At 38.9% G+C, this 16,209-nt stretch overlaps 2 protein-coding genes across 2 annotated transcripts; both read right to left on the bottom strand.

Annotated features, from left to right (window-relative positions):
- Window positions 1-694: 694 nt before the first annotated feature.
- On the bottom strand, window positions 695-1,759 carry LOC613867 (trace amine-associated receptor 7a). The gene has a single exon (XM_010808587.2). It carries the CDS (start codon window positions 1,724-1,726, stop codon window positions 695-697), a length of 1,032 nt encoding a protein of 343 aa, XP_010806889.1. The 5' UTR covers window positions 1,727-1,759.
- A 7,291-nt stretch (window positions 1,760-9,050) lies between these two features.
- LOC785080 (trace amine-associated receptor 6) lies at window positions 9,051-10,303 on the bottom strand. Its single transcript, XM_002690256.3, has one exon. It carries the CDS (start codon window positions 10,295-10,297, stop codon window positions 9,266-9,268), a length of 1,032 nt encoding a protein of 343 aa, XP_002690302.1. The 5' UTR covers window positions 10,298-10,303; the 3' UTR covers window positions 9,051-9,265.
- Window positions 10,304-16,209: the final 5,906 nt, after the last annotated feature.

Here is a 16,209-nt window from a genome sequence, read left to right as displayed (position 1 = left end):
GGTAAAATTTATAAAGTCAGCCAAAATTTTATGAGCAGACAATCACCAGGAAGTAGCCCACTCAACAAATGAATGCTATTTATAACATCAATTACCTTTCCCATAGCAAATAATTTGACAGATATTATAGTCAATATATTTATCTCTGGGTTGATTTTATCCGACTCCGACATTATGTTTCTGGACTCACAAATCTGAACACTTGACAGGGCAGAGTCACTACTTTGCCCTCCCTGAGCCAGAATACTTTTAAGTATTGTAATAGTAATTAAATAAATATTTCACAGGAAAAAAGAGAAGCTATAACCAAGGATTAAACTATTATAAAGTAATAAAGGGAGGATTTAGAATAACAAAACATTGCAGTTTCTATCTTTTACATTTTCTCAAGAATGCTACAAGGAAGGGATTAATAACTAGAGATGTACAGTGAAGATCAGAGACAAGTAGCAACCCAAGATCAATGTTAAAATGCCACATTTCTGGCTCCAAGGTCATGCTGTTTCCATAACAACCAGGTTTTTATGTTATATTGACCAAAGAATGATGAAACTGAATTTAAGTCTTCAGGTCATATTGGAAGCCTAATTTATTCTTTTACTTTACAAGATCTTGCATGTATATGATTACATTTTCTACCCAATGGAGTGTTCACGGTGAATCTATATTCAATTCCTCCATCTAAAATATGGACTTAGCCAGAAAATAAATTTACTGTCGAGGAATTCGCTCTCAAGACTTTGCCAGTGACAATGAGTTTGATGGCTTTTCGAAACCAAGGATAAAAGAAAGCATAAATCAAGGGATTCATAGCTGAGTTATAATAAGCAATCCAAACCAGTATTTCATAAACATATGTGGGAGTGATGAAACCTAGGAAGGCATCAATGATGGCATCCAGGAAGTAAGGCAGCCAGGAGACCAGAAACGCTACGACTGCCACGCCGAGTGTTCTCGCTGCCTTTCTCTCCCTCTTGGCCACTCTGTCTTGGAAGCTGTCTGAGCATCTCCCAGTCTTGTTGTTCAGACTCTCAATTTTTCTAGCCTGCTGTTTAGCAATGAGGAAAATCTTGGAGTAAAGAACTATCATCACAAGGGTGCGGATGAAAAATAATAGAAAATTCACCAATACCCAACTCTGATTCACTGCAATTTGACAGCCTCCCACACAGGTGAGCGCACTTACTAGACCCTCCAGTCTAGCTGCATTTGCTCCTGTGCCAAGAAGGGAAAAAGAATAAATAATCGAAAAGAGCCAGGAGAAGGCAATACACATACCAGAAACAGACTCAGTGAACCTGGTTGGATAGACCAGGGGGTCAGTGATCGCAATGTACCTGTCCAGAGAGATAAAGCACAAGTGGTAGATGGAAGCATAACAGAATGACCCATCAAAACAAGTGTGAAATTTACAGTAACTTTCCCCAAAGTACCAGCAGCTCTCCACGGACCTCACTGTGCTGAAGGGCATCACAGTCACTCCCAGCAAGAAGTCAGCACAGGCCAGAGAAGCAATCAAGAAGTTGGTAGGAGAATGCAGCTGCTTGAAGTGGAGAATGGAAATCATCACCAGGAGATTTCCAAATACAGCCAGCACAGCTCCAAAGATGAACACTGTGTACAGGATGAGGCGGGGACCTGGTGAGCAGGGGGTTTTCACACAGGATCCATTCAGGTGCTCGTAGCAGAGCTGCACAGCTGCAGCAGAAGGAGACGCACTGCTCATGATTCTCTGGTTTGCTGGAAACCTGTCACCCTCTGTGGCCCAGGATGTCATTCCAGTTTTCAAAATGTCCTTAAAGAAAAGATAAATACAATGTCAGCACTTGCCAGTGTATTCTGTCTTTAATTCCTTGTAAGTGCAAATCTTCACTTGTATGTTTAGAAAGTGATTCATATCCTCATCTTGTAAAATGATCACTTCCAAATGAATAAGCAGGTAATTTTCAACATTACATAAAATGCTGTTGATTTAAATTTTTAAAAAATCTTACCTAGTTTTTCATATTAAAGGAGAGGTTGTCTTCAAGAAGCTTTTACAGGATACATGTTCAAATGCCACATTTTATTAGCATTATTTTCCTAATTTATCAAAGCAAAGATAATGACCCAAACACTCCCTCCCCTCAGGAATGTAACTAAACAATTTCAATCTCCAAAGCCCTTAAAATTGAATCCCCATAAGTTCAAGGTGCTTAGAAAGAAAATTAAATAACAATTATGTTTATGCTAAAATAAGTTTATGCCCTACTAATTTCCTGATGACACTTTAGCTTTTCATGGAACAGAATAGTGCCTATTCTTTAAAATCTTTGAGTGGAATTTGAAAGTCATATTATTTGCTATTATTAAATACTACCTTTTCACTTTTTTTAAAACCTTTTATCGGAGAAGGCAATGGCACCCTACTCCATTACTCTTGCCTGGAAAATCCCATGGATGGAGGAGCCTGGTAGGCTGCAGTCCATGGGGTCGCTAAGAGTCGGACACAACTGAGCGACTTCACTTTCACTTTTTCATTTTCATGCATTGGAGAAGGAAATGGCAACCCACTCCAGTGTTCTTGCCTGGAGAATCCCAGGGGCAGGAGAGCCTGGTGGGCTGACGTCTATGGGGTCACACAGAGTCGGACACGACTGAAGTGACTTAGCAGCAGCAGTAGCAGAACCTTTTATGTATATGATTTCTGTGTTGAATGTCACTAGAACTCTTTCAAATAAACTCTTTATCCCTACCAGTGTTGATTTGTGTTAAAAAAATTAAATGTGTGGGCTCAGTTGCTCAGTCACGCAGTCGTGTCTGACTCTTTGTGACCACATGGGTTATAGCCCACCAAGCTCCTCTGTCTCGCCTTTTCCAGGCCAGAACACTGGAGTGGGTTGCCATTTCCTTCACCAGGGGATCTTTCCAATCCAGGGATCTAATATGTGTGTTTTATGTCTCCTGTATTGGCAGTTGGATTCTTTACCACACCACACACTGAAAAGCTCAAAGAAGTTAAAGAATTATATGTTAAATACTTGAATGCTTCAGGTTTGCTTTTAAAAATTCTGACCTGGGAAAGTGGGGTAGCAGAATACAAGGTGTTTGCCTCAGGGAACAACAAAGGAAGTGTAAGTACAAATAAAACATCGTTTCTGCTCCTGTTGTTGTTGGAGTTGTAGTGGGAGCAGCATGGAAGATACTTAAAAAATAAAATATTGAAAGGACTTTTGGAATGTGGATATTCCTATGTTATACGCTGGATTATACCACTGACAAATTTCCTTTTTCTCTCAGCATTCTACAACAGATCTCACCTTAGTTTTTCAAAAAGTGTTTTTTGCAGCTTCCCTGATGGTTCTGTGATAAACAATTTGCCTACCAGTGCAGGAGACACAGGTTCGATCCCTGATCGGGGAAGATCCCATAGGCCATGGAGCTACTGAGTCCCTGCACCACAACTACTGAGCCTGTGCTCTAGAGCCCGGGAGCCGCAACCACTGAGGCCATGTGCTGCAGCTACTGCGGCTCACGCACCACGTGCTCACAGCAAGAGAAGCCGCGGTGATGAGAAGGCTGTGCCCTGCAGCTAGAGAACAGCCCCTGCTGGCTGCAACTGGAGAAAAGCCTGCGCAGCAACGAAGACCCAGCACAGCCAAAAACTGAACAAATAAAATTATTTTCTTTTTAAAGTGTTTTCTGAGGAATGACTTCTATGTTTAAAAATCAGCTTTTTCATATTGAGGCATAAAATAAATTTGAAAAGTTTACATTTTTAGCACGCACGAATTGATGATATGATAAATGTATCCACCCTTATACTCACCACCACAACCAAGATAGAAAGCAACACCCTGGCAATTCTTCTCAGGCCCTTTTATAGTTAATCTCACCCCACATTTCCTAGGGAAAACGCTGATCTCCATTCTAGAGATTAATTTTCAAGGCCCCAAAATCTTTTATGAAGAGTCACAAAGTTTGTCCTCTTTGATGTCTGGCTTATTTCACTCAGGTCAATGTCTGTGAGTTTGATCCATGTCTGAGTACATTTTAAGCTCATTCCTTATTGTTGCTAAATGTAGTTCCATTGTCTGAATATACCACAATTATTTTATCTGTATTTTGTTGTTGTCCAGTTGTTCAGTCATGTCTGATCAGTTAATAAATATTCAGACTGTTCAGCTTGGGGTTGTCATATTGGGAAGTGTAGGTTTAACTCTGCAAGAAAGTATACACTGTCTTCTAAAGTAACTGGACCATTTTATACTCCCACCAGCAAGCTATGAGTGTTCCAGTTTGCTCCAAATCTTTCTTTCCTCCTGGTGGATTGTCTATCGACTTAAAAGATTTTGGAATAAATCAAAGCTTATCCACTATACTTTATCCTACTTCTCTAACTCCACGTGAGAGGCCAACCTGTGAACAAGTAATGACAACTCAATGTGGTGATGGCTCGGATACACAGAGTGCAGTGGAGGTCACCACAATGAAGCAAGGGAACCGTATCCACAGGCAAAGTTACCAAGCAGCTAACTATAAAGATAGGTTGAGAGGGTCAAGAAGATATTTAAGGTAAAAACAGAGAAGGGTTCCCAGGGCAAGAGGGCAGTGTGTTTTGAGGCTCCGAGATGGGGGTTGGACGCATTCGCAGGGCTGAGAGCGGCTGTAGCGCAGGCGCAGTGTGGGGAGCGGCATGAGCTCAAGGAGACCTGCGCACAACCTGACCCCACCCCCCTCATTTTGCCAAGTTGCTTGGATTTCTACAAAAGTCAGTGGGTAGGAGGGGAGAGGACATGAAATACCCGTGGTAACAGATACAAATCTTCGCTTCACCTGCTCAGGGATGCTAGATAGGATTTATTTTTCTGCAATACTCTTAAATCTACTTAGAGTCTCACACCTCACCAGGTACAAGAAAAATACCTCAGTAAATATAGGGATTGTGACCTTTATCCCCACAGTGTCATCCATCTTCGGAGAGCTAGGTCTCACATTAGTATCTCTGGGTGTTCTTTGAGGTCTGTCTTCTGAGGAATGCATTTTCCTGACCTAAGGGACAGACTTATAATCTTTCCTGGTGGCTCTGTCCATGGAATTTTCCAGGCAAGAGTACTGGAGTGGGTTGCCATTTCCTTCTCCAGGGGATCTTCCTGACCCAGGGATCGAACCCGGGTCTCCCGCATTGCAGGCAGACGCTTTACCAAAGAATTCGCCTGCCAATGCAAGGGATACGGGTTGATCCCTGGGTCAGGAAGATTCCTTGGAGAAGGAAATGGTAACCCACGCCAGTATTCTTGCCTGGGAAAACCCAGGTACTCTAGCCTGCCATGCTCCTCTGTCCACGGGGTCACAAAAGAAAAGACAAGACTTCGTGACTAACAACAAGGGCAGACTGGGCAACATTCCCCTTCTAGATGGGAAATGCTCCTTCCAGCCTCGCTGGGAGGTGAAGTCTCTTCTCAGAATATGCGCATCTACGCAACACATCTACTGTTTATCACTTCTCAAGAAATGACCTGAAGAGTAGAAATAAAGCACAAATGGAACTTTGAACCATGACTTTTGGTAGCTTCCATCGCTCCTAAAGGCAGCACGCGATTAATATAGACAAGAAGAGTTGGAGCATGTTAAAGATATGCTGAAAGAAAACCATAAAAATACTTAAAAATATTAACATATAATTCCTTAGATACTTTATCTGTATAAGGTGCAGTTTCTAAAATATACTACTGTACCTGTTGGAGAAGGCAATGGCACCCCACTCCAGTACTCTTGCCTGGAAAATCCCATGGATGGAGGAGCCTGGTAGGCTGCAGTCCATGGGGTCGCTAAGAGTCAGACACGACTGAGCGACTTCACTTTCACTTTTCACTTTCATGCATTGGAGAAGGAAATGGCAACCCACTCCAGTGTTCTTGCCTGGAGAATCCCAGGGACGGGGGAGCTTGGTGGGCTGCCATCTATGGGGTCACACAGAGTCGGACAAGACAGAAGTGACTTAGCAGCAATGTACCTGTGTCATAGTTTCCTTAGATAAGACAAAAATATACCAAAGATATATTCTCTAAAGATATTCATCCCACGCCAAATAAAACAAGCAAGTACACAGATAAAGCTAATGATGCTTAGATAAAAATAAAGGTGATATTATTAATATCAATTTTAACCTATGTATTTTAATCACAAACATTAAAATGATAAAGCTAAATTACAAAGTAAATCCCCCTCCCCAAACATATACACAGTCTGTTATACATAAAATTACATTTTGTAAAAGTGTAATATGGGGACCTAGTCCATATATGGTTTTAAAATCTAGGTCAGATTTTTTTGCTTCTGTTTTCTTTTGATTTTAGTGAAAAAAATATATTGTGATTGTCTTACCTTGTTAACTGTTACAAGGCATTTGTTCTTTTAAATGGTTTTATAATGTTCCATTTCAAAAGTAGAACATAATTGATTTAATTTACACCATATCAATCCTAGTTTATTTCCATCTATAATTGAGAGATATACAATGAATGTCCTTGTCATGTTTCCTTCCTTGCCTGACTCTATCTTCTTAGGCTTGCTTGGCAGAAATGGAACTACAGAGTCAAGTGATATGTGATTTGAAATTTTATATAAATGTCTTCATTTTCCTCTAAGACAAGAGATATTAAATTGTGTTTTTCCTATATGAACATGCCCAACTCTCAGCAGTGTGCTCAACTTCTCAGAATCTAATTAATCTGATATTAATGATCCTTTCAATGCTGTCCTTCCAAGTTGAGATATGAAACTTTATTACATTTTAACTAACTTTTTTTTAAACTTTACATAATTGTATTAGTTTTGCCAAATATCTAACTTTTAAAATTATTTGTACATTGGACATTTTAATGTATTTCTGAGCCATACCTCTGTAAAATTTCCTATTTATTTGTTTACTGGGACATTTGTCTCTGTCTTTCTATTGTGTAAATTGCTTTTACATTTTAAAATCTACTAATTCTTCATCATACATGCTACTGATAGTTTTTCTAAGTTTGTATGTTTTTCCTTAACATGGCGTTCTCTCTTTGAAGTTTAAAAATTAACTGCATCGATACTGGATGCTTGGGGTTGGTGCACTGGGACGACCCAGAGGGATGGTATGGGGAGGGAGGAGGGAGGAGGGTTCAGGATGGGGAACACATGTATACCTGTGGCGGATTCATTTCGATATTTGACAAAACCAATACAATATTGTAAAGTTTAAAAATAAAATAAAAATTTTAAAAAATTAAGTGCCTGAATCCATATGGATTTTCTGTCATGATTCCACCAACAAAGTTAAAAAAATATATATGTTTTCTTCTGGTTTTTTAACATCGGGAAGAAATCAGTTTTGATTTTGTGAAATACGTGAAGCAAGATCCTTAAGAATTTTTCAAAAAGTTTTATACAGCAACATTTCTAAATTACACATTTTTCCAATAACATAGGTAATAGTGTTTTTTTTTTTTTATCATAAACAGTGTATAAGTTCCAAATAGTACCTATAGAAGGAAAAATAACGGACAATTGCTCTCCATCATGAGCTGGAAGGTAAAACAACAAACTTCATGAAATGAGAAAATGGTTACATAAAGGGATGCAACTATGATAGAAACTGGGGTTCCATTTGGCTAACGGTTATTCCTACATTTACAAAATATCTCCTGAAAAAATAAAACATGAATCTCATCCTGAGTCTGAAATGGCTGATGGATATGTCTCAGAGACCTTTAGGAGCTCTAGAAGACTGGACCCCAAGAATCAATTCGCTCAAAATAAATGCAAATGGAGTCCACAGAACAATCTGACATTAACAGGGAACAGAGAAGGAAGAAATGTGAAAATGAAAAAAAAGTTAAGTGGTAGGAAAGGTAAAACAGCAACAGGCTTGAAAGAAGAAAATAACAACTGACAAAGCAGGCTGGTGTAAAGATTTGAGGAAACTAGAAATTACGGCCACTGTGTGGACCACTACTAGATAACAGGGTTCTATCAAATGCTCAAAGGATGCTCACTTTTCAAAATACGTAAACGTTTAAAAGTGAAGCTGCCAAAGTCGAGGTGCCATGTCTCCTCCTCAACTGAATGATCATAGTCAAGTCTATATTTCATGCAATAATCACTACAGAAATTTCCAATATATCACCAGATCAACTTAAAATTTTTCAAATCATCGATATGAAACTTAGGCTTTAGAAGTTAGTTTTATAATTCATAAACTGTCTTTTAATATTGCCAGTTTAATAAGTTCTATTGCTCTCCCAAACCAATGGTAAATGAAGCATAAATCGAATGATTTAGGGCAATTTGCAATAACTGAACCAACAAAGTATCTCATAAGCATATGAAGTGTGATAAAACTTAAAGAAGAATCAATGAATGAATCAGATACATCGAGTAATCATGAGACCAAAAGTGCTACATTGTGAAGCCCAGGGTTTTAACTGCTTTTCTCTGTCTCTTAGCCACTCTGATCTTGCGAGTCCCTGGTAACAGATTTATTTTCTAGTAATATTTTCCATCTTTTTAGTCTGCTTTCTAACCATAAGAACAATATTTCTGTACAGTAGGATCTTAACAAAGCCAGGTGTGAAAAATAATAGAAATCCTATCAATATCCAAAACTGATTTAAACAGGTTGAAAATCACTTATTATGCAGAGAGCACTTACTAATCCCTCCATCCCATCATCTCTGACATCTGTGTACAGCTTGGCACCACTGTACGCCAGGGGCAGGATGGAGAAGATGCTGAAGCCAATTCCTGACACAGACACCATGCAGACTTAAACATAATACTTTTAACTGCATCCCAAAAAAATTCCCTGGGAAAATACTCAAAGCAAGAAAAGCAGCAAACTGGAGAAAGTTAATCACAGAGAAATTTTTGATAAATTGGGAAAGAGTAGATCAGTTTGTAAGGAAAAAAAGAAAGGAAATAAAAAGCAACAGACATGTTTACAGGTTACAAAGGGAAGAGTCAATGGAATAAGAGAGAAAAGGTGGGGAATGACTGCAGGGAACAGGAAATGGTGCATTCTACAGCAGTTAACAATAATGGGCTTAACATTTATTAGTCAAATAAATATTTTTGGAGAAGCAAAAGGGAAATGCACATCCTAACAGACTGAGACATTGACTTATCCAATTAAACCGGAAAAGCCATTTGTTTTCTCTGCACTAACAGTCTTACTTGATTTTTTAAAAATTCATTCATTTGTAAAATGTGAAGATACCTTCAACTTTCTCAACCCAATGGCTTACATTTATTCAGAGAATAAATTCATGCTTGCAGAACCATTCTTGAAAACCCCACCACTCACAATGACTTTGATGGCTTTCCTAAACCAAGGGTAAAATAAAGCATAGATCAAGGGGTTCATGGCTGAGTTATAATAAGTACACCAACAGCAAATCTCATAAATATAGGCCAGGGTTATGAAGCCCATAAAGGCATCAATTAATGAGTCAATACTGTATGGTAACCACGAAATCATAAATGCTATGACTGTGATACCCAGGGTTTTAGCTGCTTTCCTCTCTCTCTTGGCTACTCTGGATTTATAACTGTCTGATGATGACTCTCTTTTACTACTGATATTTTCAATCTTTTTAGCCTGTTGTCTGGCCACTAGGAAAATATTACAATAGAGAATTAGCATAACAAAGGTAGGTATAAAGAAGGATAGAAAATGTACCAACACCCAGTTTTGATTTATAACTATCTGACAACCTCCTACACAGTTGAGGGCACTAGACAATTCCTCTAGCCCATTCTCATTGGCACCTGTGTAGAACACGGCACCACTGTAAGTAATGGGTAGGATCCAGGAGATGCTGATGCATATGCATGATACAGACACCGTGAACTTGGTGGGATAGACCAGAGGGTCAGTAACAGCAATGTACCTGTCGATGGAGATGAAGCACAGGTGGAAGAGAGAGGAGTAACAAAATGCCACATCACAGCATGTGTGCAAAGCACAGAAACTTTGCCCAAAGTACCAGCAGTTCTCCACAGACCTGACCATGCTGAATGGCATCACAGTCACTCCTAGTACAAAGTCCGTACAGGCCAGAGAGGCAATGAGAAAATTGGTTGGTGAGTGCAGCTGCTTGAAATGAAGGATGGCAGTCATCACCAGGAGGTTTCCAAACACAGCCAGGACACCCCCAAAGCCATACACCATGTACAGAATCACGCGGGATGCGGGTGAGTAGGGGGTTTTCACACAAGATCCGTTCAGGTGCTCATAGCAGAGCTGCACAGCTGCAGTGGGGGATGAGTTGCTGCTCATGATCTGTCCTTTACATTCAGAGAATTCTGTCCTTCTTGATTTCCATGGACTTTTAATGCTTTTGGAGGAAATCATACATACAGTAGGATGCTTGAGGAAATTATCAGACATTAGTACTATTGTAAATCTTAAATAAGTTCAGTAACAGAATAAAATGCAAAAAATTTACATTGGACAAAGTCACTGGGAATGAATTTCAACTAACTAAAGCTTAGATCCTTGAATTTGATGAAATTCCCTTTTGGTCCTAAATATCTTTAAAAAAATTTTACCTTCAGAGTTCCTCTTTGCAACAGGCACTGATACGGGAAGTAATTATAGCATCAACTCCTGTTAGGTTTATCTGCCTTACCGCCTAAAGCATACAGCCCTTCCAGATATACAAATGTCATCAATAGGAAAATCCCTAGATGGAATCCCTGTAGTGCAAGGTGTGAACTTGGAAGTTCATTTTCAGTAGTGAGTGTTAAGAAAGCTACAGCACAAACAACTGTTTTAATTAGGTCATTGTGTTTCTTTTTTTTTTTTTCTCATACTTTTTTTTTTTAACTTTACAATATTGTATTGGTTTTGCCATATATCAACATGAATCTGCCACAGGTATACATGTGTTCCCCATCCTGAACTCTCCTCCCTCCTCCCTCCCCGTACCATCCCTCTGGGTCGTCCCAGTGCACCAGCCCCAAGCATCCAGCATCATGCATCAAACCTGGACTGGTGACTCGTTTCATATATGATACTATACATGTTTCAATGCCATTCTCCCAATCATCCCAACCTCTCCCTCTCCCACAGAGTCCAAAAGACTGTTCTATACATCTGTGTCTCTTTTGCTGTCTCACATACAGGGTTATTGTTACCATCTTTCTAAATTCCATATATATGCGTTAGTATACTGTATTGGTGTTTTTCTTTCTGGCTTACTTCACTCTGTATAATAGGCTCCAGTTTCATCCACCTCATTAGAACTGATTCAAATGTATTCTTTTTAATGGCTGAGTAATACTCCATTGTTTATATGTACCACTGCTTTCTTATCCATTCATCTGCTGATGGACATCTAGGTTGCTTCCATCTCCTGGCTATTATAAACAGTGCTGCAGCGAACATTGGGGTACATGTGTCTCTTTCAATTCTGGTTTCCTCAGTGTGTATGCCCAGCAGTGGGATTGCTGGGTCATAAGGCAGTTCTATTTCCATTTTTTTAAGGAATCTCCACACTGTTCTCTGTAGTGGCTGTACTAGTTTGCATTCCCACCAACAGTGTAAGAGGGTTCCCTTTTCTCCACATCCTCTCCAGCATTTTGCTTATAGACTTTTGGATCACAGCCATTCTGACTGGCGTGAAATGGTACCTCATAGCGGTTTTGATTTGCATTTCTCTGATAATGAGTGATGTTGAGCATCTTTTCATGTGTTTGTTAGCCATCTGTATGTCTTCTTTGGAGAAATGTCTATTTAGTTCTTAGGCCCATTTTTTGATTGGGTCATTTATTTTTCTGGAATTGAGCTGTAGAGGTTGCTTGTATATTTTTGAGATTAGTTGTTTGTCAGTTGCTTCATTTGCTATTATTTTCTGCCATTCTGAAGGCTGTCTTTTCACCTTGCTAATAGTTTCCTTTGTTGTGCAGAAGCTTTTAAGTTTAATTAGGTCCCATTTGTTTATTTTTGCTTTTATTTCCAATATTCTGGGAGGCGGGTCATAGAGGGTCCTGCTATGATGTATGTCGGAGAGTGTTTTGCCTATGTTCTCCTCTAGGAGTTTTATAGTTTCTGGTCTTATGTTTAGATCTTTAATCCATTTTTAGTTTATTTTTGTGTATGGTGTTAGAAAGTGTTCTAGTTTCATTCTTTCACAAGTGGTTGACCAGTTTTCCCAGCACCACTTGTTAAAGAGATTGTCTTTAATCCATTGTATATTCTTGCCTCCTTTGCCAAAGATAAGGTGTCCATATGTGCATGGATTTATCTCTGGGCTTTCTATTTTGTTCCATTGATCTATATTTCTGTCTTTGTGCCAGTACCATACTGTCTTGATGACTGTGGCTTTGTAGTAGAGCCTGAAGTCAGGCAGGTTGATTCCTCCAGTTCCATTCTTCTTTCTCAAGATTGCTTTGGCTATTCGAGGTTTTTTGTACTTCCATACAAATTGTGAAATTATTTGTTCTAGCTCTGTGAAGAATACCGTTGGTAGCTTGATAGGGATTGCATTGAATCTATAAATTGCTTTGGGTAGTATACTCATTTTCACTATATTGATTCTTCCAATCCATGAACATGGTATATTTCTCCGTCTATTAGTGTCCTCTTTGATTTCTTTCACCAGTGTGATATATTCCTAAGTATTTTATTCTTTTCATTGCAATGGTGAATGGAATTGTTTCCTTAATTTCTCTTTCTATTTTCTCATAATTAGTGTATAGGAATGCAAGGGATTTCTGTGTGTTGATTTTATATCCTGCAACTTTACTATATTCATTGATTAGCTCTAGTAATTTTCTGGTGGAGTCTTTAGGGTTTTCTATGTAGAGGATCATGTCATCTGCAAACAGTGAGAGTTTTACTTCTTCTTTTCCAATTTGGATTCCTTTTATTTCTTTTTCTGCTCTGATTGCTGTGGCCAAAACTTCCAAAACTATATTGAATAGTAATGGTGAAAGTAGACACCCTTGTCTTGTTCCTGACTTTAGGGGAAATGCTTTCAATTTTTCACCATTGAGGATAATGTTTGCTGTGGGTTTGTCATATATAGCTTTTATTATGTTGAGGTATGTTCCTTCTATTCCTGCTTTCTGGAGAGTTTTTATCATAAATGGATGTTGAATTTTGTCAAGGGCTTTCTCTGCATCTATTAAGATAATCATATGATTTTTATTTTTCAATTTGTTAATGTGGTGTATTACATTGATTGATTTACGGATATTGAAGAATCCTTGCATCCCTGGGATAAAGCCCACTTGGTCATGGTGTATGATCTTTTTAATGTGTTGTTGGATTCTGATTGCTAGAATTTTGTTAAGGATTTTTGCATCTATGTTCATCAGTGATATTGGCCTGTAGTTTTCTTTTTTTGTGGCATCTTTGTCAGGTTTTGGTATTAGGGTGATGGTGGCCTCATAGAATGAGTTTGGAAGTTTACCTTCCTCTGCAATTTTCCGGAAGAGTTTGAGTAGGATCAGTGTTAGCTCTACTCTAAATTTTTGGTAGAATTCAGCTGTGAAGCCGTCTGGACCTGAGTTTTTGTTTGCTGGAAGATTTCTGATTACAGTTTCAATTTCCGTGCTTGTGATGGGTCTGTTAAGATTTTCTATTTCTTCCTGGTCCAGTTTTGGAAAGTTGTACTTTTCTAAGAATTTGTCCATTTCTTCCACGTTGTCCATTTTATTGGCATATAATTGCTGATAGTAGTCTCTTATGATCCTTTGTATTTCTGTATTGTCTGTTGTGATCTCTCCATTTTCATTTCTAATTTTATTGATCTGATTTTTCTACCCTTTGTTTCTTGATGAGTCTGGCTAATGGTTTGTCAATTTTATTTATCCTTTCAAAGAACCAGCTTTTGGCTTTGTTGATTTTTGCCATGGTTTCTTTTGTTTCTTTTGCATTTATTTCTGCCCTAATTTTCACCCCCAAACAATGAATTTCACCTTTTTCTCAAGAGCACACGGAACCTTCTCCAGGATAGATCACATCCTGGGCCATAAATCTAGCCTTGGTAAATTCAAAAAAACTGAAATCATTCCAAGCATCTTTTCTGACCACAATGCAGTAAGATTAGATCTCAATTACAGGAGAAAAACTGTTAAAAATTCCAACATATGGAGGCTGAACAACACACTGATGAATAACCAACAAATCACAGAAGAAATCAGAAAAGAAATCAAAATTTGCATTGAAACGAATGAAAATGAAAACACAACAACCCAAAACCTGTGGGACACTGTAAAAGCAGTCCTAAGGGGAAAGTTCATAGCAATACAGGCATACCTCAAGAAACAAGAAAAAGTCAAATAAATAACCTAACTGTAAGCCTAAAGCAACTAGAAAACAAACAAACAAAGAACCCCAGGGTTAGTAGACGGAAAGAAATCATTATGTTTCTTGAGCTCAAGTGTTTTTTTCTTCCAACATTTGGACATTTCCCCTAATTTTAGTCCTGCTGTGACCGCCTTATTGGATTTTTGTTACAGAGGTATCATAAAGTACAGGCACTGCGAGTCAATACTTAGCCTTTCTCTCCCAGTAAGAATTATTTTTTGCCTGTGCACTGGCTACTAACATACAGAAAAGGTAGCATACAGTGTGAGCAACTTGAGATGGATGAATTACATTTTAGGAAAACATTAAAAGAAAAAAACCATGGTATTTAGACATGTCCACTTTTCTGAACTACTACGACTGTCAGTGCTCTTAGAGAAAAGATGTGTTCTCTTCTCAAGACATCATCGGAAGTGGATCTGTAATGTCTCCTCATCCACGTGAGAAGTCCACCCATGAACCCTCCGAATGATTCACATTCGTTTATGAATCCAAGTGATTTCTGTCCCTTGTGCTAAAAAATGTCAACCAACGAATAATGAACAGAAGATGGAAACATAGCAATACATTTCTTGGTAATTTCCCACCCTTGGAATGTCAGGACAGAGCAGAGCAAAAGAAAGTATTATCCAGCCTTCTTCAAGCAGGATTCCAGACTCGATCATATGATACTTTTTTTTGCCTAGAATCATGGTTCTAAGTAAGGCAGATCCACTGATATATTGGGTTCAGACAGTAAACAATCCATCTGCAATGAGGGAGACCTGGGTTCAATCCCAGGGTTGGGAAGATCCCCTGGAGAAGGAAATGGCTACCCACTCCAGTATTCTGGCCTGGAGAATTCCATGGACAGAGGAGCCATTGATTTTGAAGATATATCTGGACTTGTTCTTTTGAATTGTGCCATAGGAATTATTATTAATTCATCTGGCTATCTGACTCCTAATCACACACACACAAAATATTCTTAATGATCTCTTAGATTCTTCCTAATGTATTCTGAGAGTTTGATTTTGTAAAATAATCAGTTACTTAAATCGACAAAGATTTAGGCTAGGCTTTCTCATGGAGAAGGCAATGGAAACTCAGTCTAGTACTCTCACCTGGAAAATCCCATGGATGGAGGAGCCTGGTGGGCTGCCATCTATGGGATCGCACAGAGTTAGCCACGGCTGAAGCGACTTAGCAGCAGCAGCAGGCTTTCTCAGCTTCAGCACTATTGACATTTGAGTTCTGGTAAGTTTTGATGTGGGATCTGTCCTGTACATCGAAGGACATCTAGCAGCATCCCTGCTACTAGATGCCAGTAAAATCCCCTTAATTGTGAAAGCCAAAAATATCTCCAGACACTGAGAAGTGTCCTCTGAGGGGCAAATGTATCAGAGAGGGAATGAGTGAAATGAGCACAGTCGTGTCTGACTCTTGGCAACACCATGGACACCTCTGTCCATGCCAGGCTCCTCTGTCCATGGAATTCTCCAGGCCAGAATACTGCAGTGGGTAGCCATTTCCTTCTCAGGGGATCTTCCCAACCCTGGGATTGAACCCAGTTCTTCCTCATTGCAGATGGATTCTTTACTGTCTGAACCCAATATATCAGTGGATCTGCCTTACTTAGAACCATGAATCTAGGCAAAAAAGAAGTATCATATGATCACAAGTATTACAAGTAACACTTGTTATTTGGGGTACAGAAATAACTTTATCTCTCTCAATTATTTTAAATTTATTCAATAATTAATTCTTTAATCCAAGGCATATTTACTGAGTGCCAAGAGCTGGGTACAAAGAAATGAACAAAGCAAATATGACCCCTTTCTTTATGACACTTTCAGTCTTAAAAGGAGGATAAACCTTCAACAAGTAAGCAGATA

The sequence above is a fragment of the Bos taurus genome, chromosome 9, assembly GCF_002263795.3.
Source record: "Bos taurus isolate L1 Dominette 01449 registration number 42190680 breed Hereford chromosome 9, ARS-UCD2.0, whole genome shotgun sequence".
Lineage (NCBI taxonomy): Eukaryota > Metazoa > Chordata > Mammalia > Artiodactyla > Bovidae > Bos > Bos taurus.
Note: the sequence above shows the minus strand (reverse complement) of the source record. Positions and strands in the feature narration are given on the sequence as shown.